Source organism: Aptenodytes forsteri, unplaced genomic scaffold, assembly GCF_000699145.1.
Source record: "Aptenodytes forsteri isolate BGI_AS27 unplaced genomic scaffold, ASM69914v1 Scaffold257, whole genome shotgun sequence".
Classification (NCBI taxonomy): Eukaryota; Metazoa; Chordata; class Aves; order Sphenisciformes; family Spheniscidae; genus Aptenodytes; species Aptenodytes forsteri.
Window position 1 is genome coordinate 10,735,588 of NW_008795194.1, and position 26,671 is coordinate 10,762,258.

Below are 26,671 nucleotides of genomic sequence, written 5' to 3' on the forward strand. Positions count from 1 at the left end.
CCCATCCCTGGAAACATTCAAGGTCAGGTTGGATGGGGCTCTGAGCAACCTGCTCTAGTTGAAGATGTCCCTGCCCATGGCAGGGGGGTTGGACTAGATGACCTTTAGAGGTCCCTTCCAACCCAAACTATTCTATGATTCTAGGATAAGGGCTGCCCTAAAAATCCAGAGTATCAGTGTTGCCTTAAGTAAACTTACCTGATACGAGGGAATTTTTAAAATGGAATACATTTTTTGTGGTTTTTTGTGTGTGTGTGTGTTTTGTTTTGTTTTGTTTTTGCAAGGGGCTGAGCATTTTTGGGGTAGAAGGGGTGAAGGAGGGTGACAACAGGTGCTAAGAGTTACAGCCAGCCTTTGCAGAGGCTGAGAGGATATTCAAAGAAGGATAACTCCATAGTACTACTTTGTTTTTTCTTTCCCTTAGACACCACTTCTGGTTGCTGTGTTAGCTGGACCTTTGATCTCTAGTGCAGAAGTTCCTATGTTATGTGTTGCCAATGAAATGTGTGATATATTTTGAGTATCTTTTTCTAACAAATAACACTATACTGTATTGTGTGCTGAAATAGAGTCTATTGGGGGGGACACAATTTGTTTTAGAGAGGATAGAGAACAAATGTTATGAATCTTAGAAATTTTAGTGTGCACCTGATTATTAGAAATACTGAGCTTTGTATGAGAACCTGGTTAAATGCTTGAATGGAAGAGCCAGAAAGAGTTACACATGTAAGCTGTTTGTCATCTGATACCTGATGCTATGGGGTTAACTAGGGCTTTCCTCCCCACCATTTGTTAACACTATGTTAACTAAGACCCAAATTAAACATTACCACTCTTTGATTTCACATTATTAGAATGTTCTACTTTCTGTTACTTTCTCGGCAGAGTTTTATAGTTTCAGAGAGAGTTTATCACTGAATATTTACAGGTTCAACAAAACTGCTGGCCAGTCTGTCTATATACTTTCTGGATTTCATATAGTAAGTTTCTAGTGTTTCAGATAGAAATGATACAGGGGGATTTTAAAATGCCTGTTATATCTTGAATGATTTCTGATTATGTTTAAAAAATGTTTTAATACTGAGAATAAACTCTGGCTGGATAGTACTGGATGCAGTGCAGTATATAGAAGTTACACACCTTTGCTGGTGTTAGGAGTCAGATTCAGTCAAAACATGAGAGTGCATATATGTTCTTTTAGTGTAAGAACTAAGTAATAAGCACATAAGAGCTAAATAATGAGCATATTTTACAGACTTGTTTGACTTCTTAGGATGCAGGTTAACTCAGCTTGAATTTGCATGCTCTGATACTGTATTTTAGCTTGAATACCACAAAAAAATCAAGTTCTCCCTTTTGCTCTTTTGTATTTTCAAACACAAATTTGCAGGTTGCTCACCCCCAAACCAATAAAAAGTAAGTGAATGATATTTGTCTTGTCGGAGTTCACATAGATTTGTTTCAAATGTATTGTGAGTTATAGGTTACCTTAAAAAAAAAAAAAAAGAAAGCAAAAAAAAAGGTTAACCTATAAAATTTGGGGTTCAGTAGATGGAGATTTTTCATGCTAAAATGTGCGCATTGAGCCATAGGAGATCATTTTACTCTTCAGTAATTAGCTGCTGGTAAGCCAGTTAAAGACAGGAAAGGACGTTTAATCTGCCTGAGAAAGAGGACAGGCAGTCCTGCAGAAGGTGGCCAGTACTTCTTGAACACTTACCTTTCTTGAAAATTCATGTCCACTTTAGTCTACACAGAATGCCTGCCTGGTTCCCTTAGAGAGATTAGCTGCGTAATCTAGCAAGTGCTAACAGGAATAAGATCTCCCTGATGAAGGAACCTTAGTCCTAGTGAATCAGAGCTCCTGACTACAGGGCTTAGTAAAGCGGGTAGTGGGTCAGTGGAGTGAAAGGAAAAGAAACCTTCAATGTTTTTGTCTAGACAGCAACAACAAGGGTGGCTGACAATTTGGTGCAGAGCCCAGCACTTCTTTTCATAGCTGTAGACAATTCAAAGGGATAGTAAGTTGTGCTGCGATGCTGGTTGTATAAGCTATTTTGAAAGCTAATATTTAGCAATCCAGAGAGGAAAACTTCTCTTCTGTTGACCATCAAGAGAACAAGACTCTCTGGCATGCAGAGGAACATGTCTGGATTCTCGAGGGAACTGAAAAGGAATTTGTTATACAGGCTTAAAAATACAAAGGATGTCATGTTTTTGAAATGTGACAAATAGAAAATAAGGTGCTAACGCCGTTATAAAATTTTTAAAACCTGAAAGCTCGAATTTAACGGTATTAAGACTTTATTTGGGAAAGGAGGAGAAGGAGTGAAATTACTTTTGAGAATAAAAGGGTAAAGTTGATAACATGCCAAAAAGTAGTACTGTGCAACATTTTTCAAGTGGTAAAATTCAGTGAGTCCTTACAGCTATGGTTCATGCTATGCCTTTCCACAGTTTAAACATTTAAAATATGGGTCTCTGCATTCAGTAATGATTGCAGCGCTTGTTGGAATTTGGAGATCTGGTAATGTGGGCTGTCATGAAATGTTTTATTTTGTAAACATTGGTTGTACTAAGTGTCTATAACCTGGTGTGACAGCAAGACTTTAATCGGTATAAATCCAGTTCTTGATATTTCGCTTGTGTAGAGTGTTATGCTATTCAGTTTTTTTTTTTTTCTCCCTAACTCTGCTTGTCCTGGCCTTTCATTGGACATCAGCATTTAAAATATAATTGTTATTCCTGTGAATGCCCACTGAAGGTGAGATTGGAAAACGGCATCCTGCTGTCCTAACAGTTGGTAATGAATTCTGGTCTTCTGAATAAGGAAGTAGTGTAGATAACAGCACTATTGTAGATGTGGGTAGTAAGCGATCAAAATGTTAAACCTAAATTCTTATGTTGCCTCACTTTAAGAAGTGCTCAACATCACTTCTCTTCCAGCTGACAATTTAGAAGAATGGTAAATGGTTGGATGAAGAATGCCTTGAAATATTTCTGTTAGGAGTCTTCCAATCCCTGTAAACTTGAAGATTGCTATCTTTCAGTGAGTTTTTATTCTTGATGGGTTCTGAATGATGGATATGAACTCCAATGGTGTAATTTAAGGATTGGCTTTTGGCAGGTCTGCCAGCCAGCAGGTACCAGTCAGGTGCCAGGAAAATGTAAATACAGGTGACTTGTTAGGTCTCAGTGGACCTGTATGCTGAATGTAATGATGGTTTTAGTCCTTGCATTGCTTCATGATTCATGTGATTTCATGAGTGCTTTTAAATATAAATCCCTTTATATGAAATATAAAGGATTTTTTATTAGTGTTAGAGATTTTTAAAATTAAAATAAAAAGCCTAGCCATCAAACTGTGCGAAGCGTAACTTCATTTCTTCAGTCTATGTATTTATCGTGATGAATTTTCTTTTCTTGTAGAGAAAGATTAAGGCAAGATTAATCTTTTTATTTAGTGAAATTTAGTTTTAAAGGTTCTATTTCTTGTTTGGAGTAACTTGTTTTGAGTCTCCTAGGAACACTTCTTGTCAAATTTGGCATATTGCGCCACATTGCTGAAGTTACTTGTTGGAAATCTCCCACCCTGGGAAGCAGAGATCTTGTTTTAGACATGGTCCAGAAACCTTCATTAAATTCTAGAGAAAAAATACTAGCTAGGTGTGAAAAATATGTCTCTCTCTGTGTCAGGATATCAGTCTTATGTCGGACGTTCTGCATGTGGATCTTGCAGAAAGTGGAAACCATTAAGGTTCCTGCAACTTAATGCCCTATATACATTCTACTTTTTTTTTTTTTTACTGTCTTGTCCCAGTCCAAACTGATCACTGAAAACTTAAAATTCTTTTCCAGCTGGAAAGTAGAAAAGAAGTGTGAACACAACGATTCGGGAAAAATTACAAGGTCTTCTTCAACTGCAGTGAGAATAAAGCAGTTTGGTTACAGAGTTGACTTCATCTATGTATTGAAGCGTGAGTTATGATATATAGTACTAGTACAATAATTCTGAAATTAGGCTGTGCTAGAAGATGAATCTGCAGTAGAAGACTGAAGGCTTAAAGGTTTCGGTTTAGAAAAAGGTAACAGACGAGCAAGGGAAAGCTATGTGGTTTCCTCTAGCAGACATAGTTTCTGTGTTTAGGATAGATTCTGCATCCAGATATGACAGAAACTCATGCCAATGTATTTCCAGATGTTTGGAAGGAAATTGTGTAACCATTACTGGTAAAGCAAGGGATTTTTGTTTCATGTGTTGTTCTTCAGGTGATTAACTTCCAGAAGCATCCTGGCTTAAAGATGCTCAGTTTTTAATTTCTAGGTTGAACAGCTTTTCTTGAGTTGGGGTTGCAAAGGCTGAGTGTCAGGCTAGAAGTAAGATTTGCCGGTTCCCTTACTTACTAGCAAACTACTGTTCTGTCATTCTTCCAGCGCAGCTGTTTATAATGCCTTTCCCGGAGGACTTTGTTATGGCAAGCTGCTGCTAAGTAGGAGGTTTCTGGGTAACTTTGTATTGCAGCATGCTTGCTCCATCTCTGCAAAAATAGCAGCACTTAGGCAAATTTTATCTAGTTTTCATACTGGTGAGTCAAATTGCTGAAAAGTAATGCAGTTCTTGACGAGCCTCGCTGTCAGTATGAGTGAAGCATATTTAACAGATGTTGAAGTGAAAGATATGCATGGAGAAAATGAAACTGTTGTGCTTTGTAATGTCTCAGCATCCTTCAGTTCTGAATTGCATGACTGGCTTCTGAGCTGCCGTTTCAGTTGTATCAGAGCTCTAGAGCCTCTTTTAGTCAGGGCTTTTCTTTTGCAGATACAGCATTATTTTGCATTGCCAAAACCATTGTTTGCCATAGAGGGTAGGGGGAATGTCCAGGTGAGAATATTCTGGTGGTATTGTAGGGCTGCAGAGGGATGGATTCTGAATCCACAGCTGCCACAACTTTAAGCTGATCAGATTTTTGCTAGGCTGCTAGCAAAAATTGGACTATTGTTAATTTTCTAAATGCTGTTCCAGTGAATTCTGTAATGTGAAGGAAAACAGAGGAACAACTTTCTCAATTACAGTCTTATATATGTATTTTATATATTTATATTTCTTTTTAAATCTAAGCAAAGTAGCATCTTTGTATTATTTAAATGAGAAACATAGGTACATTTATAGTCATTGGTAAAACTTTAAAAAGCATTAAGTATTTTGAATTTAATTTTATGTTTTAATTGTAGCACAGCAGAATGGATGGATGTGAGATCCCTCTGTGTAGTTTGGGCTTTAGTTAAGTTCAACTGTGTGTATGGGTAGCGGTGGCTCTTACAGTGCTCTACCATTTGCAGTGTTTCATGAAGACCTGTTTTATGCTAGTTTAACCTGACTTTACAAAAAACTGCCTGTGTGCTGCTAGTCATTTTCCTTGTCTCCCAGGTATGATATCTACAAATGTATGTTAGGAAATACATCCTTCAGGACATATCAGGATGCTGAAGTATCCTGTGTATGTGAGCTACTGTTTATTCCAGGTTTGAACTGGTCAGTAAATCAGGCCTTTCTTTAGACTTTAAGAAGGGGAGAGGAACAGAGGTAACAGAAGGCTGCAATGAAATAAAACTTTCTATACCATATAAAGAATCTCAGTTTTGTTACTTGAGGTATATTGATTTTATTATAGTAGCTTTCCTGTGTTAGTATTGAAATCTGGAGGTGTTGAAAAGCCGTTTGTTTCAGACTTCCTATGAGTGCCAACTTGTTTTGTGTTCAATTGCCGTGTTGTTGAAAGAATTATTTTTCACCTTGATGTTCACACTGACTCTGAAGCAGATAGTTTGTGAGGCAGTGGAGAATACAGTAGAGATCACACTGGAAAACTTGTGCTGAATAGCTGTCTATAATTTGCTGTGGCAGCTCTTAGGACTTGCTGAACTGATAGTGGCAGTTCACATGGGATGACAATGTTTGTGCTGGTAGAATGTTTTAGGAACATTCGGTGGGATACCAGGTATGTGTTTCTAATACCAGTCTGGTCTCATAGGTGCAAATCTGACTCCAAGGGCATGTAATTCCTTGGGTTTTTTTTTTTTTTTTTAAAGGTTTATTTTGTTTTCCAATGTGTTGTCCAAGCAATTCAATGGCTTATGTTCCAGTTTATAAATAAATACAATCCTTAACCTTGCCTGGCATTACAACTGTTTTTTCCGTTTAGATATGTTTCCACTTTTTCCAAAATTTCCATTTTACTTTCAGGTTTTATAGTGATCAGAGAGTCATGGCAATAACTCTAGGGCCCTTCCCCACCTCCTTTGTCTCTGTATCTTTCTTACTCTGTGTGTGTGTGTGGGTTTTTTTGTTTTGTTTTGTTTTCCTCCCCTCAATTTTCTGATGCTTATTTTTTGTTTTGTTTTGTTTATAGAAATTATTATCAAAACCTGTACTACTTATTTACCTAGCTTTTAATTTTAGGTTAGTCATACTGATTTATGCGGGTCCTTCTAACTACCACTTTGTGAAGTACCCTGTGGGCTTTGATAGTTAGTGTATTCAACAAAACTGATCTTCTGTATTCAGCCTGCTTCCGGATCTTCCAGATGTTTCTGTTGAAAGACATTACATATGCAATACACCCCTAATGATTCTCAGTAAAACTGTTTCAGGAGTCCTTGTTTAATCCCCATACTGAAAACATACAGCATTTGTAATACTGCATACAAATTTTGCTGTGCAAAGGCTAATCATTTTAATATATGTAAGACTGCAAACACAAAATCCATGCCAAAGCGTGCTAAACAGAAACAGAATCAGATTACCAAAAAATAATGGAAGTAGCAGTTGTTTGTTAATGTAGTAGCAAGTGCCTGTGGTTAATTGCAGCATTTTTGAGGAACCCTAATTATTAACAATTTAACCTTCTCTTTCAGGAATACTGAATCCTGCAGTTCTGCAACAGTAAATATTTAGTGTGTTTTTCCTTGTAATTCAGAAGATATGGGAACTACAGTATTTCTGGGGTTGGAGAAGTTCGGAAAATTGCTAGGATAACCCTGGAGGTGGATTATTGGAGTAACAGGAGACAGCCTGGCTACTCTGCTTTCCCTTCCAGCCCACCCCTTCTTTACCTCCTATTAGAAAGGAGCGGCTGTCCCCCCAGTCTGTGTTTGAGGGTAAGCCTCATCAGGCTGTGTCGAGTAGCAGAAGACTCTGCACCGATTCCTCTGTGGAAAGGAACAAATACTTCACCTACTGCTGCTCCTGGTTTTCTCCAGAGGGAGAGAGGGGATTGCTGGCTGGACCATGGGATTAAGCCATTAGCCCTGCTCAGCTCTGTTGTACCTAAAATGTCTTTAGGCCAGCCTGCTTTACCGACTGGAAAACACTGGCATGAATGGCTGTTAAATTGAGCTTGAATACCGCTCTATGACTGTTGTGGTTTAACCCCAGTTGGCAGCTAAACACCACACAGCTGCTCGCTTGCCCTTACCCCTGCCCGAAGTGGGATGGGGGAGAGAATCGGGGGAAAAAAAGTAAAACCCATGGGTTGAGATAAAGACAGTTTAATAGGACAGAAAAGGAAGGGAAAATAATAATAATGATAAAAGAATATACAAGACAAGTGGTGCACAATGCCATTGCTCACCACCTGCCGACCGATACCCAGCCAGTCCCTGAGCAGCGGCCCCCCCGGCCAGCTTTCCCCCAGTTTCTGTACTGAGCATGACGTCACATGGTATGGAATGTCCCTTTGGCCAGTTTGGGTCAGCTGTCCTGGCTTCAACATTGTTCTGGTCCTAAATGCAAAACACAGCACTGTACCAGCTACTAGGAAGAAAATTAACTCCATCCCAGCTGAAACCAGGACAATGACACTCTTTATTCTATTCATGCTGGGATTCTTGTTAATTCTTTTACTAAATTTCTCTGGCCTTTTTGAGTTACAAGTGCCATGAGTTTAGACAAATTAATCTGGCAGTTATAATTCAAAGGATAATTTAATTTTAGTGTGTTTCTTTTTTGCCACACCACCTATCTTTTAGGCTTAGTAGTTAAATAACTGCTTATGCGGTGCGTTCAGAAGGTGATTTAGAGTGCCTAAGTTGGGCTTCTGTTCTGAATTTCCTTCTGTGGGATGCTCTCCCTCTCCACTGATGATGCATGAAGAGACTGTGAAGGCTAATTGCGATACCCTTTTATATTTTTTACATTTAAGCTAGACAAATGTGCTTTTAATAGAGAGGAGGATTTTTGTATGTAATTTTAGCTTTCCAAAGTAGGCAGAAGGGATCGATATCTAATATAAGAGATATTTGTGAAATAACTGGAAAACTGTTAAAGAATACTTAATTACATTGTAACTATATCAAGAAACTTGGTTATATTGTGTGACCTTATAATTAAACAAAAAGTTAACTGGTATAGTTTCAGATTCTTATCTGGAGCAATAAGTAATTAAACAGTGCAAATAGAAGGAACTAGACATAAGCTAAGTCATGCTGACTCAGACAAGTATCTGTTAAACGTAGCTATTATTTTTGATGGAGTCTTAAACAGAATTCTTACCTTTAATCCTTGGGGGGGGAATAGAAGGGGAAAAAAGCCAATACACAGTGGTGTGGAGGTTTTATTTGGTTTGGGTTTTTTTTGTTGTTTGTTTCTTTTTTTTTTTTAATCTAAACTGCTTTTATTGCTGCCTTTTCTTACTTTGCTGTAATACACAATTCATGAAAAAGTGATTGGTTTGTAGCAAAAAAAGTTTTCACTGTATGGAATACTCTGGTCAATAGCAGTAGTTTTGTACTTTCAGTGTAGGTGCCATTTTTGTTGTTTCAGTTCATATAAATAATACTTAGGACCTATGTACTGTATTAATCATAATCATTAAATAGAAGTTAAATATAACAAGGGTTGACTGATAAATAGCTTTAAGGATGGAGAAGGCTACAAAGATAATTTTAAAATGAAGTGTTTTACAGTGAGAGGATTGGTGAATAATAACTACTGTGCAATTTATATTTTAAAGAAAATTGTTAATAGCTGTAACTTGTGCTGAGAGCAATTCACCGTTACTTTCAGAAGGGTGTTGTAACTTCATTCTTTCTGATTTTTCTTGTCAGTGTTTACTTTTAGTGACGTTTCTGTAGATATGTGAAACCTCCCTTATGTGAACAAAGGATTATATTTAAGGCAGCAATATTATTATTTGTGCTTTGAAACTCATTTGATATAATTTGCTGATTACTGTTTGGCTTTTCAAAATTTCCCACCAATCCTAAGTCCGTGGGGTGTGAGTTTAATTGTTACTGTCCTTTGTCTAGCCTTCTTTCCTTAGAAAGATGCAGATGACCATCTGGGCAGAAAACTGAGTTAATTTAGCCAACATGAAGAGTGTATATAGAGAGTTTGAATAATAAAATAATTGTGGGTAATAAATGTTTCTGCTGTTATTATGGAAATAGGAACTTGTTGGTGGTTTTCCTTTGTCCCTGTTCTGTTTTATTATCTTCCAGGATAGAACAAGGAACTGTATTCTTTGGGCTCTTTCTGGTATTTTATTGATGATTACAAAAAATAATGTGTTTGAATTGAGTTTTTGACAGTGCAGGATATGAGCACATCAGAAATAGGAAGTAAACGTGAGAGTTCTTTAGAGCTGAGCACAAGCAGTTGTGTGAGAAAGCTAAATCATATATTTTTTTTATGTGCAGAAATGCATCTTTTGAGCACTTCCAAGTATTTTGCAATATAACTTTTAATATTAGAACATTCCTGGAACATGCAGTATCATAATGTTTTTGGTGTTGAACATGGTTGTTAGGGTATTTCTTGCAACAGTTCTCTCTAGTTATACTTTCCTTTAAATAATAAATAACTACGCCAAGTGGTTGAAATGAGACAGTGCTTACTAAACCTGCATGAGCAATTTAATAACGGAAACCAAGTGGAAAACGCTTTTAGTCTTTGGCTGTCTTTGCTGAAACCTTGACTTCTGTCTCCTTCTGTCATGCTTGTCTAATAGATTTTGTACAGGAGTTAACAGATTTTGCACATCTGTTAGTCTGATTCCTGCTTCTGTTTCTGGCCATAAAATGTTTGTGCAGTTGCCTCAATACTCTTGTGTCAGTCCTGACTGATCCAGAGTACCAACTTCCATCCCATAGGCTTTCCCCAGTTGTCTTTGCCTAAGATTGTGTTTGATACCAAAACCTCTTAAAGTAAAATATAACGTTGCCATTAATATTGCAGTCTCGTATAGCAAGCTAAAAATGTATGGAATTAGTATATTGGTAAATGTTTATGCCTTGTTTTCAGGCTACCTGGTTGTGGAGCATCTAAAGATTAAATAAAGCTCAACTTTTGATTCAAGCTTAGCTGGATTAAAAATTTCAGAGTCTTGAAGATGGAAGATTGTATTCTCTTCTCTCTGTTTTTGATGTCAGAATAGACACTGAATACAACTGAATTACGTTAAAAGTGGAGCGAGTAGAAAAGCAAGGATGGAAAAGGGGCGAGAAACAGGAATGGAAGATGTAATTCGTTGTATTATTTTTTGCCTATTAACATGTGCAACTGTAGAAGTAAACTAGGCTTATATAATTAAGGAGTTGACCTAGTACTAACTCAAATAACGGTAGGAGCATGATAGGTGTGGCACACTAAAGGACAAGTAATTATTGTATCTGTGGAAAAATTAAGAACTGTGTCCTGTTAAGCAAGGTCTTAATAAAGACTGTACAGTAGATAAAATTCAAAATTAATAAATTAGTGTATATGGCTAGATATTAGTGTATGTAGCCTCTTGCTTGTTTCCCAACCTATCTCAAGTGATTCTGCATAATTTGGGACTGAATGTGAGGGGTGCTTGGATGGGTGCAAGAGAGAGATGCTACCTGTTTTGTTCCAGTCAGATGTATTGAATGTCAGCTGTGTGCATAGCTCAGGGAACGTAGCCTATGTCTTGGGGAGTTTATACCCTAAATCTGGGAAGTTGGATCACTCTATGAAGAAAGATGAATTTCATCTGGGCTGAGATTATGTTTAGGATGGGAAGTCTTTCTCAGTCTATCATGGCTCTCCTGTTGCTGTCAACTGGATACTTGTACAAGAGACTAAAAGTGAATTGTGAACATGGTAACTCTGTTATGTCTTGCATTACTCGCAGTAGACAGGTTTGCTTTTGGTATTTCCATGAATTTTCTTTTCCTCATCTGTGTGTTTAATTTGTTGTTTCTTTTTAGTTTAGTTTGTTGCTATTCATTCCAATGATGGTTGTTCATGTTCTCCCCTGTGTGGAACAGCTCTTGAGTTCCCATCTTGTGAACATCACTGATCACTCTCCTAAGCAAATCAGAATGAAATATTTATGTTGATCCAATATCATGCTTAAGAGATAAGTAATTATTGAGAATTGGCACATTTTCTGTCTGCAGATTCAGAAGGCAAATACTTTAGGAGAAAAATTAAAATGTTATTTATTAGCATTAGGTTTAACATAGCGCTCGTTCTTTTTGTTCCTTTAACTTTTTGACCACTGGAAGCAACTTGAGAACCCCCCAAGACAAAAATTGAGTGTAAGCTCTGTTCAGCTATAAATTCATGTACATACAGTAACTGCTTGTGTTGTTGCAAATGCAAAAAAATTAAGTAATTTTTGTTTTTAAGAAAGCAAAAAAACCCCCATCCAACCCTCTAAATACAGACTTCTGACATTCTACCCACCATAATTCTCTAGGAAATTAATTCTAAATAAATAAAATATAATAATATGGTTCTAAAACTGCTCCATCCATTATTAATAATTCTATTCTTTGAACTCACTAAGTAAAATAAATCCTATTGAATGTTTTTGTTACAGTCAAGCAGACATCGTCATTCTTGTGCCACTTGTAATGGTTTTGATAGATATGTGATATACTTGAAAAAAGTAATTTGAAAAAGATGCCAAGAGCCTCTCTTTTGACAGTGGAAGACAGCAATATTTGTAATTCTTTAAGAATCTGTAAAAATGTATGGCTTACCTTAGTTATGGACCTGGGAATATTGAGAGAGAAACAGACTGGAGAAATAACTGACAATATTGATTACGCTGTAGGGCCAATCCTCCAGCATAGCTAAAACGTGGATGCTTAGATGAAATTAAGGACTGCTCTGAATATATTCAAGAATATGATAATGCTGATTGTTAATGCAAGAACTTAATAAAAACTAGACAAAGAAATCATTAACGGGCCTTGCTTTCAAATCCAACTTGTTGAAAATACAGTTAAAAAGTATGTATTTAACTGGCTGTTCACATTTGGGATATATGCATGATAAAAATAACCAGTAGGCACTGCTGTTAAAACCAGTGGTGCAATCTGTTATGCTATGAAGAGATTAAGACTTCACAATTCAGTTAAGTAGAGACATAGCTTCATGAAAGTCAGTATATGTAGGTCACAGTTTCTTAGTGTGTTCAAAGGCTCTTTGTGTTTCAGAAGTGTGATCTGCATCTCGCTGTAGGAAGCTGTTCTTTTCTAAAGAAATGTTTGTTAACTCTGCTTCTCCTGAACGGCTTCAAGTTTTTCTGTCTCTCTCTCTCTCTCTCTCTCTCTCTCTTTCTCTTTTTTTTTTGGGGGGGTGTGTGTGTGTTAAGATGTAAAGCTACTAACCGTGCTCTCCTTCTGTGTCTGGAAAACCGCGTCTGTTCTTCCAGCATTTAATTGTTGTTTTCCTGTTGTGATGGGTACTTTCCATCCCACGTATATACCGTCATCCTTCTGTCTCTTACCGATTTCTGCAGTTGTTTAAGGAAAGAAACCACTAGAAATGTCTTTTGAAGGGCTTTTGGCAAAACTTAAATCCATATTCCTGAGCTTCAGCTTCACTGATTAAATATTTCTAGCCATCATTTACTGATATTGCAAAAGATCTGGCATGAATGAAAGGAAGTAGAAGTGCAGTCAGGACTCTGGCAGTCATGTGTGTCATGTTAAAAACCCCTGAAACATAAGAGGTAAATTTGGTTGACACTAGCTGTGTCAGCTATGCTTATTATTATTTTTTTTTCTTAGTTTGATTATGATGTTAAAGCAATACTTTATTCTAGATGCCATCATTAAATATATGCTTGTAGCTATCTATTCTAATATTCTTTCAAGAATGTTAACTGCTTAATATGTTGTTCACTGTATACATTGCTCATAGGGAGATTCCTAAGCTTTCCTGTATTATAGATGGACGTGATTAACTAAAAAGTGTTTTGTATTTGTATTAATTTTTTTGTTTGGTGGTTTGGTTTTTTTTAGGTCCATTTTCCAGACACAGAGAGGGCAGAATGGCTCAACAAGGTAAGGGTAGTCATTAGCATTGCTTCCAAATGGGAAGGGGGAGGAGGGAAATCTGAGATTAAAAAAAACGGTGAGGCAAGAGTCTGAGAACAGAGTAGTTTTAACTTTTTGTGCTCTTTATACACTTGAAGCTTCTGGTCGTTGATCCAGTTAGTCATGAGAAAGATTAAAACTATTTTCATGGTCTTGAAATTGTGAGTTTTGGAGAATGACTTTAAGTGGCATTAAAATAATGACAGCTATAATTGTGTGGAAGTCATAGCAGCTGTAAGTACAGTCTTTTATGTTCTACTTGTCTGGAATACTTTCCAGTTACTGTAGATTCCTGACCTACAATCTAAAAATAAATCAGTTTTGCAGTTTTGATTTGTATGTGTGATAATCTAAGATATAGAACTATGTAGCTTGGTTTTTTTAAAAATATCTTTCATTCAAAGAGCACAGAAGAACATGAGTTAATTAGAAAATAGTAAAATAAACAATATAGAATTTTCAGCTATGACAGTAAAATACTCTGTTTTTTATATCTATAAACCTTATGCATGTATTTAAGAAATGCACTTGACCCATTTTTTCTTATTCCTCTCTATATGCAAATAAACTTAACCCTCTTCACCCTTCTCCCCACCATTCAGCATCAGTGCTGAATGCATATGCATTCATGGGATAAAAGAAGAAAATTCTCAGTGTTGTTTTTCTCCTCCTCCAGTGCTTCAGATTTGAGCAAATGTATAAAACACACAAACTGAGAATTCCGGAAAGCTTTCCTGTATGTAAAAAGGAACCAGTTCTTATGTCTGTAATGAACTGTATAGAAAACTTGTGCCTCTAAAACTTTGTACAAAATTTCTTACATATGCCTTAAAGAATATTTTTTTAGTTATGTGTAAAGTTGTGTTCCATGTAGATTTCTTTTTTTTTTTTTTTTCCCCCCCCTAGACTGTAAAACAGATGTGGCCTTTTATTTGCCAGTTTATTGAGAAACTCTTTCGGGAGACCATAGAGCCAGCAGTAAGAGGAGCAAACAACCACCTCAGTACCTTCAGTTTTACAAAGATTGATATCGGTCATCAGGTCAGTGTCTGGTGAAGTTTTTCTAAGAGGCTCTGTCTTACCGTCTTCATGTAGCGTGTTTAAATCTACACAAAAATATTTCTCGGTGACACTTGGTGGTAAGCCTGATTCTGGTTTCTGTTGTTACATTAAAATAAAAACGTGTGGCTTGTTTAGCAGAGACTTCATTTTTTTTTTTTTTTTTTTTTTCCTGGGGTCTCTGCTTCAGAAATTTGCCTGAGAATTGGGGAAGACTCAAAGTATAGTAACTCCTAGTCATGTAAAGAGCTCATAGCAACATGATTTTAATACTCTTCATGTAATGCTTTACATTACGTGAGCAGGGACCGTTACCCTTTTCTTGTCAGATGATCCAAGTGCAATTACCTTTCTTGTAAAAGATGAACTTTTAATCATGTTATATACGGAGTCCAATGACAAGGCTGCTGGCTCAGCTTTCCAAAGGACTGCACGTAACATAGTATCAAGGAGCAGATAGGTGTTTACTTTCTGTTTGGTCCCATGAAAGAAGGGTTCATAATACATAGCTCTTACATGCCTGCAAAAGAGCCTGTTTGACCAGTCCAAGCTAAGAATAAGTTACCTCTGCTTGCGATAAGTTCGGCACTAGTTACTCTTACTGCATCAACCAGAACTTTACTTCTGTTGAGATGTAGCTTAACAGCTTTTTTGTGAAGCTGTCTTTTGTGTTCCTCTTGCTTGTCATAAATGGGATTTTAAGTAAGGATTTAAAAATCTCCCCCCCTTCTCCTCTGAATGTTAGGAAAACTGAAGTTAAGTTTCAGGTGTGATAGAGGGGAATTATTTTTCTCTCTTTGTGACTCTATTTCATGTATATTACAGTTCATTATACTTTACTGCACCTTTTGTGTGGTGGGTTTTTTTGGTGTTTTTTTTTTTTTTAAAGTTGTAAATCCTTTTACACAGAGGCTCTGTCCTGCCCTAGATACACCTGTATTACAGACTGTAGAATAGCATTCCTTTTAAGCCATACTAATTTTAAGTAGGGTTTAAATTAGCTTTCACACCTCTGTATGCTTCTGCAGCTGGACTGTTATCTCGGACATGAGAAACAGCTATTCTTACTTTGTATTGCAGCCTTGATTGAGTTGCATCGTGTGAGCTGCACAGGCCCAAACAGTGGGAATCTGACAGCAGTGAGCTTTCCATTTTATTTAGATTACTAAACAGGTGTAAATAGAAATACGGCAATTTTTCCACAAAGGAAAACCTCAAAATGTGACAGGAGGTGGTGTTAAGTAAGGTCATCCTCTCCCACCTAGTATTTGATGAACATTTGAGTCTTGGGAGTGTTTGATATGTGTTGTTTCTGTATGAGAAAGAGGGAGGGAAAGCGTGAGCACAGGGTTGAGAGAGAGAGAGAGCACAGAGTAGCTGACACAACTTTTTGTGGGGATTATGGATTATTTTCCATCCATTCCAACTAAATTCCACTTACGGCAACTATATTTTTGTGAATTAAATTTAGCTTGTTGTATTAGTTGCACAGAAAAGAATGCTTTTTCTGGGAGTGTTAGACATGTACTAGTACAGAGAAATAAGACGTTTGTTGAGGGGGGAGGGAAAGCTTGATATTAAATCTCTGGTAAATCTTGAAATCTAGTGGTCTAAACCCAGGGTAATTGCCAGAAGGGTTGTGGTTGAGTGGATCCTAGTAAGGTAATTTTTACCCTTGAAATTTTGAGCTAAATTGATAGCTTTGCTTCACACCTTTTACTAATGTTTACAGTAAATTCTTAACTTCAGGCATGAATGTGCATATATTCACCTTTATTTCGAAGTTAAGAGTTTAATATGGTATAGTTCAGCAGAAGGATCCAACTTTTACTTCCTTCATTGTTTCAGCCTCTGCGGATAAATGGTGTAAAAGTGTACACTGAAAATGTGGACAAAAGGCAGATCATTTTGGATCTTCAAATCAGGTAAACGTTATTATCATATTACGATGGTGCCCATGCTTTACAATATGTGCTTTGTTTGATTTGGCAGTTATGTTGGCCTGAAAGGAGAAGAATTGCTTCATTATGCAAATGTAGTTAGTTCTAATTGTGTATGAATGGAGGAAGGAACTGTATGCTGTAAATAGCATTTATCTGAGGGAAATAGTATATCAAGTCAGTGTGACTGCATCATTAAAGTAATGTTGGTTAATAAAAAAATACTTTCCAAAGCTAAAGCGCTATCTTTGACTTTTTTTTCTAATGTATTAAAACTTTTCCATGAAGTTTAGTCTTGTCTAAAATTTAGGATATAAGAAGTTTGGGTTTTTTTGCTTTTCTCAGTTACTTAGATTTTTTATAAACACAGTATTAGAAAAAGAGAATGATAGCTATCGAAGTACTTGTGCTCATACCACTAACTGAAGTAAATCTATGTATTATATAATGCCAGAGCGACTGTGCTCCGCTGCTTCAGGTTTCTTTGCCCTTTCATCATGACCCCTTTTATACAGGTTTATAAATAGATCTATCCAACATTTGCCAAAGTCTTTCTCAACACAATCTGCAGTTATAGAGTTTTTTGAAAGTTCAGTCAGTGAACCCAGCAATGGTTTTATATTTGACCATCATAGATATGTGTTACAGTGACTACTTTTGCCTGTTTGTAGCTTGTGGAAAGGCCAGATTTGTCAGTCACTGACGATCCAGCGAAGAGCAGCCTTCTGGGTTTCTTGCTGCTTCCCTGGCAGTAACCAGAAGGGTAATCGGGCCTCTTGGCTTTTCTTTTTCAGAGTCACTTCCAAAGTTTGATCTTGGTTATTCTTAATTTTGAATTATTTATCTGAATCTCAGCTATGTTGAAGACTCTGATGCTTTGTCAAAGCTGGGCCCCAGAGTGATAAGAGAAGATGCTGCTGCATCCTCTCCTGGGTTTCAGAGCGGGGCGAGGACTACGTCTGTGAGCAGGGCCCAATCTTTATTGAATTGAATCACTTCATTTCTGTAGGAAAAAGACAGCTATCCAAATCAGGGATTGGTGTTGCTGGACAAAATACAGCAGGATTGTCTTGAGAGCTTGTTTCACTGGATGGATGCTGTTAGCCCTAATGGAGAAATTTCCTTCAGTTTTCTCTTTGTTGCCACTTTTGATAGCAGCTGTGAGAACAGCCTCACCTCTTCAGACTTAAGCCCTCAGGAAAACAGACTTACCTGACCACTGTGGACACTGTGCAAAGAAATTTTTTTGAGAAGCTTTTTTTGAGGCATTTGAGGGACCAAGTCTCCCAAGACCACTTCTTCCCTTTAAAGCAGAATTATTCCTACAGGAGGAGAGGGTAAATCTAGTGTTTCTTTTTTTTTTCTTTTTTTTTTTTTTTTTCCTCCTGCTCATCTTCATGAGGTAGGTTGGGACAGATAAACGTAAAAAGGACAATAGGTTTGTACAAAAATTTCAGAAATAATATCCTATTACCTAGACCTGAAGGAAATCTTTACCCATATGTCTCATTGCATTACATTGCAACCTACTTAGAGAAGTGATAACAGCTGGAGTAGAATCCTATCTAAAAGGCTGAAATAAATTCCTTGAAGTGGTTTAAATAACAATAATAGTGCTGAGTCAGCTAGGTGCCCATTTACCCCAACAGCCTGTCCCTACTGCCAGTGGCATAGGTTTCCAGGAAGAAAATGGAAACAGGAGAGCTGTGGAGTGACTATCATAGCTTCTAGCAATTAAGGCTTAGACAAAACCACCATCAAAGGAAGTCCTGTGTCATACTGAAGACTTGTCCTTGACACCTGCTCATTGGGAAAGGGCTCTTTTTCAAAGGCTTTTGCTTATGCAAGTTTAAGACAGATGGCACCCCAGTATCAATTGTTACTGTTAGATTTTTTTTTTTATTTTATTTTTTTTTTGTATGTTCTCTAAGGGTCCATCACTGGGATTGTTTTCAGTAGTAACAGGGGGGAAGAATAAGAGTCTCTGTAATAAATGTTCTTGGCATGTTTAGATACAAAGTTATGTACAGATACCAACCCTAAAGTATTTCTTAGGGAATCAACTTCAGTTCCGGTTTTGCAAGATTATAAAGAACAGCCATACTGCTGGAGAAAAGTCTGTCTTTCAGAGTATTTATCACTGTAGATTTTAATCTCCAGTTAAATTAGTTTCTTCCAATTTTAATTTATTTTTAACTTTAAAGTTAGGAGCTTTCTATAAACCCTTCATTCCCTAAATACAGTTGAGAAGGAAAACAATCTCTCTAAGCATTCGTAAGAATAGCTGTATGAAGCCAAGCCCTGTGGGGGGATGTGGCAGGGGGGAGGGAAGGAAAGATTTGATTTTATTTATATTTTTAATATTTTTTTTTTTTTAGTACATTCATTCTCTTAATAATCTCCTTTTATCCTGCAGTTTCACCATTGTGGCTTCCTTTAGCCCTTTCTACTGTCAGTTGTTTGTGACGGGGTGTATGTATTTGCTTTGGACCTTCCATATAGTACTTTTAAGTAGTTTCAGTGTGTCTCCAAATCACTTCTTTAGTATTTTTTGCATCTTCCTTGAGGTTTTATTTGGTTTTTGCTTTTAAGTTTAATTGCAAAAGGAGTGTGTCTTCATTTAGTTTTTATTGTTTCTGCAAGGATATCGGGTGCATTATGATCATTGCTTCAGAGTGTTTTTGAAACAGGTCCTATGCATTGCTCAGGATCCAATTAAGAACTTTACTCTTGTAAGCAGCTCGACTAGCTAATCCACAAAGCAGTAATTGGAAAATGTATTTGAAGATTCAATTTCAGGACCACGTTTGCAAAGGGAACACTTTACCTTTCTCTTACTTACTGTGAGCTTTCTGTTAAAAAAATTGTCAAAACTCATGTTACAATTTAAAAGTCTAGTTTCTGGTGACAAAGATGTGTGAGGGAAAAATTTTAACTACTTAAGCGAATGAAGATAAAGTCTAAATAAATTTTTAATAAATAGAAATCTTACATTTGCTAAAGTGCATGGATGTAGTAAACACTTGGGGAAAATTAAAGGTTATGGATCAACAGAAAACAAGATAAACTCTGTCAAATTAAATATGAACTGTCGTAAAGAAAGCCAAAAAAGATGGAGAGATTGAGGAAATATTTGTTAACGGCATACAACTGAGTTTTTTTCACTGTTTCATGACACAAAAAATAAAGGCACTAAAAGAAAGTTTTAGGCTGCAGATTTAAACACATGAAAATATTTTTTTTTCATGTGGTATACTTGAATGGAGAAACTCGCTACCATTGTGCTGGCAGAAGACATGTCAAAATGGGGTCAAAAGACCTTGTAAAGACTTTCTAAAAAATAATGAAGGTAGTCCAAAGTACAGAATTGGAGATCATTGTAATCTGGGAAATACGTTTGTCCTATTCTTTGTTTGTTTGTTTTCCTTCTGGGTATCTTCTGTGGGCTACAATGACCACATATAGGATACTGTGCTTCTCATCTGATTCAGTACAGCTGCTGTTATATTCTTACAAGACCGTCCTCATTAAACTGTAATCTGTCTCAGTGATCTGTACATTACAGGGGTCATAAATATTTCTGGGATATTATGATCTGAATGTATAGAATTTACTTACTAAATGAGCCTTCAAGTTGTGTGTTATGTTACAGTGGAATTCCGTACAGCATCGACTGTTAATGGACCCAGCCAAATATCTTAGGGGATAAAACCATGTTTAACTTTATTATAAGGTTAAAAGTTGTTGACTTATTACCCTCAAATGCAGTTTGTTACTATTTTTACTTCAGTTTGTCATCGTGTTATTATGGATTTTCAAACAAGCATACTGCATCCCAGTCTTCATAACACAAATAGTTCTGATGCTACAAAGTGCCAAGGTTGAGGTTTCAGTTGCAGGTTTTAATTGACGTTGCTTCTCTGTGTCATGTTGTTATGCAATTGTGTGTGTGTGTATTTTTATATATATACACACACACTATCTCTCTATAGGTAAAAATAGAAATTACATAGTTTTAAATTGTGTATTAAAAATTATGTACCTATTTTTAAACTGTACAGTCACACTACATTCTTTCCAGGGAAAGCAATGGTCACCTTCCTTTCACATAGACCCCTGTCATGTTGTTGTCTTCCAGTTCCCCAAACTGGTCATTATACCAAAATCATTTTGCATAGTGTTACCTTTTGAATAGTTCAAAATAAATTCCAATGTTGGATGTTTACAAGAATGTCTTGGTACTATTGTTTATTTGTTTAAGGGATTGATAAGATTTGCATTTGCTTGAAATCCCATAGACAGCACCATCACACACAGAGCACAGGAGGCTACAGATGATTTGAATAATGGATATCCTGAATGCAGCAACTCTCACCTTCATTTTCTTTTGATAGTACCTTGTGGCCATCGGTTGTTGGGGGGAGGGGGCAGGGGTCCTGCTGTTCTGCTCTTACTGTGAGAGTAACGTATTTTATCTTGACTTGATCCTAAAATGGCCCCATGAGGAGAGCAACTCCATTTTCTTCATAATTTCCCAGATGTTTCTGTAAGAAGATTCCATCAGACTCAAACACAGCTGAACAGTTTTTCACTGTACAGGCTAGGTCTGAGGAACCTAATGTGATGAAGGCTGGGCTCTACTGCAGAATCTGGAACAGGATGCCCTGTAGAGGAAACAGATTTTTCCCCATCCCAGCAGTGTCTGGCTTTGTTTAAGCTGCCTTATCTCCTCCCCACTTAGTTCCTTTTTCCATTTTCTTTAACTGGGCAGTCTGTTCAGAAAGCTCTTCAGATTTCACTTGTCCTTTCATTATAATCCATATCTTCTTAGCCAGTCTCCTTGTCCAGCCAATCTCTCCCTAGCTATAGCTTGGTATTCAGTCTGTTGGTTTTTGGTTTTAGCTCTCATTCTGTAGAATCATTGACCAATTCCCTTGCTAAATCAGAGTCTCAAGCTTTCTTCCTAAATTCCTTGTTGAGTCTCAGAATTAATTTGTTTTCAGACCCAATGTGGCTCACAGCAGCAGCAGTTCTTGGAAAAGATCTGCTCAACTCTGCTGGTACATGCTTGACCTGCATTGAGCTTTAGGAAAAGCAGCTGCTAAAATCTGAGTCTTAAGTTGTGTGCAAATAATCTTTTGGCCTTGTAGTGTGGGCAAAATAGATGGGGCTTTTTTTACTGTCTTCTACAAATCTGTCTCTGAGATACAGGGCAGCACCTGCAAAATTTCAAGCCCTTGACCTTGCATCCCCAAAAATAGGATGCAAGAACTGCTCAGGGAAAAACTGACACCATTTTTAATATATTATTTTCTAATTTGCTTCCTGTCTCTTTTCTCCCTTCAGAAAGGGCTCAACTGTTTTTGGCTTAAACCTTGTTTAGTGGATCATCCAGCTCAGCATGCCCAGCTTATTAAATTTCTAAATATGACTGTTTTTGCAAGTCTCTGAATATTTCAGACAACTTTGATTTTTAGCAAAATAACAGTCTCTTGTCTAGTGCTTCTCATGATTATATTAGATGAGAGTGGATTTGGGTACATGTACTATCAATGAGACCTATGTAGAGCTTTCCTGAATTGGAGTATGAATTCTGTGTCCGTTATGTCCCAAAAGTAAGGCTACTTGCTTGTTTTCTCTTATGTATGCTTCTGGAGATGATAACATACCTCTGTATTAATTTGAGTGATTTTGGTGACAGTCATGATGTTTTGAAGGGGTTGTAATTTTTTTAACAGTCTTGACTTTGTTATATGTTGTAATGTTTTAACATGCTTTTTTTGTGTATAGACTGAGATACAAAATATATTGTCATGACAGTGCAAAACAGAACTAACAGTGTATTGTAGTTTAGTCCATAAAAATGAAATGTATACTTTCTTTTTGTTTTAGTTTTGTTGGAAACTGTGAGATTGATTTGGAGATCAAGAGATACTTCTGCAGAGCTGGTGTGAAAAGTATACAGGTGAAATTAATTTTTTTTCTTTTGATTTTGGTATCAAGTCATCACTGAATCGTTATTTACTGATGAAATTGTTTATAAGAAAGAACCAGTAATTGTGTAGTTTTATTGCTTACTATTTTTTTTCTCAGTTGCATAATATTGATATTGCATAATAATTTCAGAAACATGACTTAGCTGAAAGGGTAAATTCCTTTCAGTTGTAGAACTGTTTTAAATATATAACATTTTCTACTGGAAAAGATGGAGATAATTTCACATCAGGCCAATGCTCATGTGATGTGTAGGTTCATAAAGGGAACATGGAGCTTAAAATTTTGTTTTATTTAATATTTCAGTGTTAAATGCAATTATTAGTTTAGATGCAATTATTAGTAGTAGCCTTGCGATACTGTTTCTCAAGTTTCCTCAACTTTCTGATGAGATCTCTCTCTCTAATGAGGAAAAATAGTATGCTCTGTGTGTGTGTGTGTGCCTGTCTGTCTTGACATACCTATAAGCATTTACCTATATACTGTTTTGTGCCACATTTGTTTACATTGAGCTGTATAAATAATGTACTTCATATTTTTAGCAAAATTACCATTTTCATGATATAGCATCATGTTGATGAATGTAATGAATTTGTAAGTCCAACTATTTAGTGCCTGTGTTAAATTTTTTGGGTTTGGATGACATGTAAAGCTATATATGTAAAATTCTTCCATAATCAAGAATTTAATGAATTAGAAGTGTGAGCATTGCCAGTGAATAAATTTTATTTAAAACCTGAACTAAAGTCAATTCCATTGCCCGTTTTTCCTTCCCTTCCACAGATCCATGGCACTATGAGGGTTATCCTGGAACCACTAATTGGAGACATGCCCCTAATTGGAGCACTATCCCTTTTTTTCCTTAGGAAACCTGTAAGTACTTTTATCTCTGTTTCTACTCCTTTTAGAGTGTTGATGACAGTAGTCAGAAAACGATGGAGCAAGAATGAAGCAGCAAAAGGAAAGAATTTGGGAAATTGCTACCATTTGGTTGAACTTTCCCAGAAAAACAGTGGACAAATTTTATGAATATTAGAAGAAACCAAGATGAATAATAATTACCTTGGAATTATGAAGTGTGTTTTGTCAAAGCTGTCAAATTTTTCTTACAAGTCTTTTGGATAAGGGAAGAGCAATAGATACCATCTAGGTTGTTTGTAAAAAAGCTTTTGTTGCTGTTTCTCATGATAGTCTGCAGGTGAGCATGGTCTAAGTTAAAATTCCACAAGATCTGTGCAAAGTTGTTTTGAAAACCATGCTGGTGTTAGCACAAATTAAAATCAGAATGGGTGTATTGAGATTATTGACTACAATGATTGAAGTTTTTTTCCTAGATAGCAGGTGGGCAATTTCCATTACAATTACCAATGACCCAAGTATGAGAATGGATGAAGCACAGAGTGAGATGGAATTGGAATTCAAAATGATCATGACAGTAGCAGAAGTTGGAGGGGGAGAGGGTGTCACGTAATTCGATTGGAATATGTGCTACGCCAAAGTGCACATTTGGGCAGGAGTAATAGTGAAACAAAGGTAAGCCAACAAGGTCTTGCTGGTATGAAAATGATATAGCTAGACTGGCATGCGTAAACAAGAGGAGTTTTAGGTACAGCACTTCAACAAAGATACTGACCAGTTGGAGAGTGTCCAAAGTAGGAAGGTGAGAACAAACTTGACTCTCAAGGACAGACCAAAAGAATGCAAATTGTTTAGTTTAGAGAAGACTGAGGAGAACATGTTCTTCAAAAATGTGAGAGGCTCTTACAGAAAAAAAACACGCAATCTATTCTGCATATCCATGGCAGATAGGATAACAAATAATGGCAGCAAGGAAGATTCAGGCTGGACAAGGGGGATGAGGGAAGGCCTGAATGGTAGTGAAGTGCTGCAGTAGGCTGCCTGGAGACACTGTGAATCTCTGTCACTGATGTCTCTTAAGAACAGATTGGACCTGCATCCATTAGGATTGACGTAAGTATAGCTCTTCCAGAACCATTCACACAGACAGGCTCTTGAGGTTGTATCCAACCTAGTGAGTCTTGTAGAAGGTGAGATCCTGGGCATTCTAACTGGCATTACCTAGAAGGTTGACCATGACTTAATAAGAGTCAAAATACTTCTTAGTAATTAAAAAAGGTTTTAATTTTAAATAATATAATTATGTACAAACTGAAATTACTTTCAAGCTATTATAGCATTTGTATAGGATTCTGCTCTGTTTTGCCACCTTTTTTGTAGAAGTAACTGATTTCTTTATCTAAATGAAACTGTGATATACTTCAGAAATCTTTCCTAGGGTTCCCTGTTCTTTAATACCCAAACAACAACGAAAGTGGCTGGGGATTTTTTGGTTTAGCCAATATCAATTTGTATCATGGAGTCTGGCACCAAAATGATGTGCATTCTTGCAAGATTCAGTAACATTGTAGTCATTCCAGGCATATTTAAATTCACTTGAATTAAGAGAAATAAAGAGAATGAAGCTTAGCTCACTGAAGAGGAAGAAAACTTTGCATGTGAGTAATTCGAAGAAAATGAGTTAAGGAAAGTTTTCTGAGGCCACAAACTTTTCTGAATTGTGGCCTATCACAAATTACCTGATAGTTACTTTTATGAGAAGCTGTGTTTTATATGGCTGTCTTGCCTTTTCATGCTAAACTTAAATCTTTTTAAAATACAGTAAGTGCAAAGTTTGAAACTGATATGGTTAATATGGTTTTTGAAAGCTGGGTGGTGTAGTCATACAATTTCAGTTCAACACTTTCCTCTACATTAAAATGATAGATGTATGTCATTGAAGTTTGCGCTATCATAAGGCACTATATATAGTGGATTGTTGCACCTTGGAGTGATTGTTTCACTTCAAAAGCTGTAGTCTGAATCTTGCAGTTAAGATTGGTAAGCACCAGTTATGTCTGTTGGTAACATACAGTCAAAGCTGTATGGTGCAGCATTGGTAGAAGAATAGAGGATAGATAGCAAATGTAATTTTCGGTGTCTGAAAATGAATAACAGATACTCTACAGTTTAATTGAATTAAATCTTATAAAATATGACAGTAATTCTAGTCTAGGTTTTACTACTTCCAGCAAATTTCTGTTTTAATCTACAGATGCATCAAGAAATGTTCACAGATGTTGCAAACTCCATACAACAACCTTATTTTAGAAAAATATAAAGAAGAACATAATACACATCGCACACTTGTTGGCGGATAATTCTTTGATGTTGTATATGTGTGTGTAAGGCAGTTTCAGCGATTTGAAGTTTGATACTGCTTTTAATAAGTATCAGTAAAATCTTCATAGAAAATGTGAACATCATGGAAATTCTTATGCTACACAGATTTCTTTAAAGAAATTAATTGTTTCCATCTCTTACTTGGAAATATATTTTCCATTGGAAGCTTTTGTTTCTTGGATATGTTCTAAGTAAACAGCAAAACTTGTGTTGTCAAGATTTAACAGTTTCAGACTATGCTAGGTCATAAATTACAAGTATATGGGTTTAGGCACTTTGAAACAGCCTCAGATGATTATCTTGGTTTCCTCAGCAGTCTACAACTCTAAAAAGTTGATCTAGTTTTCAAGGTTTGGAGGGTGGGAGTGAATTCTTTACTTCAACAGCTTTAGAAGGTATATTGTTATTTTATTGAATGAAATCACATTCTTGTAACACAGTTCTTTTGAACAAATGTCCTGTGATAAATTTTAGCTAACTTGTTGAAAAGATAGATTTGTATGGGTGTTTAGGTATGGCCTAGGAAAAACTTACGGTGTCACTTGCATCATTTATGTGGCTTGTTTCATCTGTCTAGAGAAACCGTGTGTGCTTGGGTAGAGGGGATGTAGACTTAAATCTTAGTAAAACATGCAAGAATTTGGAAGTATTTTGTGGATAATTTAGTGAGTTTTTTTTGTAAAAGTGAAATAGTTCGTGCAAAACTGATGAAACATCATTGCTCTTGTTTGGAAAGGGTTGGGGAAGTACACTGGGATGAACCAAATTTGGATTTCCACAGATTTCTTTGAAGCGAGTCTAAACATTGGGGGATGTCTGCTTAAGTTTCGTCTCATTTTTTACCCTCTGGCTGAGCAGTATGAGTGTAGGGCATCTGTTAAAGTTCTTGTTTATACTAACAAACTAAGCAGGGCCATGACAAGGGTTGAACACTGCCTTATGGTAGTCTGCACTGTGTAATTGTTAGCGTACTCTCTGATATTATTTTGCTATTTAGCGCTCTCCCAAACAATTTCCAGACTCAGTACAGTGCCCAGCTCATTACAGGGACCATCCAATAAACAAGTTAAATGCAAACACTCTGTTTT

The 26,671-nt window shown here is 36.6% G+C and overlaps 1 protein-coding gene across 1 annotated transcript in view; it reads left to right on the top strand.

Moving 5' to 3' along the window:
- The window catches only part of ESYT2 (extended synaptotagmin 2), a 95,540-nt gene that overhangs the window by 19,564 nt on the left and 49,305 nt on the right, over positions 1–26,671 (top strand). Inside the window, exons 2-6 of the mRNA XM_009278698.1 lie at positions 13,276–13,317; positions 14,257–14,391; positions 16,258–16,334; positions 22,242–22,314; positions 23,127–23,216. Of these exons, the coding sequence (XP_009276973.1) occupies positions 13,276–13,317; positions 14,257–14,391; positions 16,258–16,334; positions 22,242–22,314; positions 23,127–23,216 (417 nt within the window). The remainder of the gene's footprint in view (positions 1–13,275; positions 13,318–14,256; positions 14,392–16,257; positions 16,335–22,241; positions 22,315–23,126; positions 23,217–26,671) is intronic.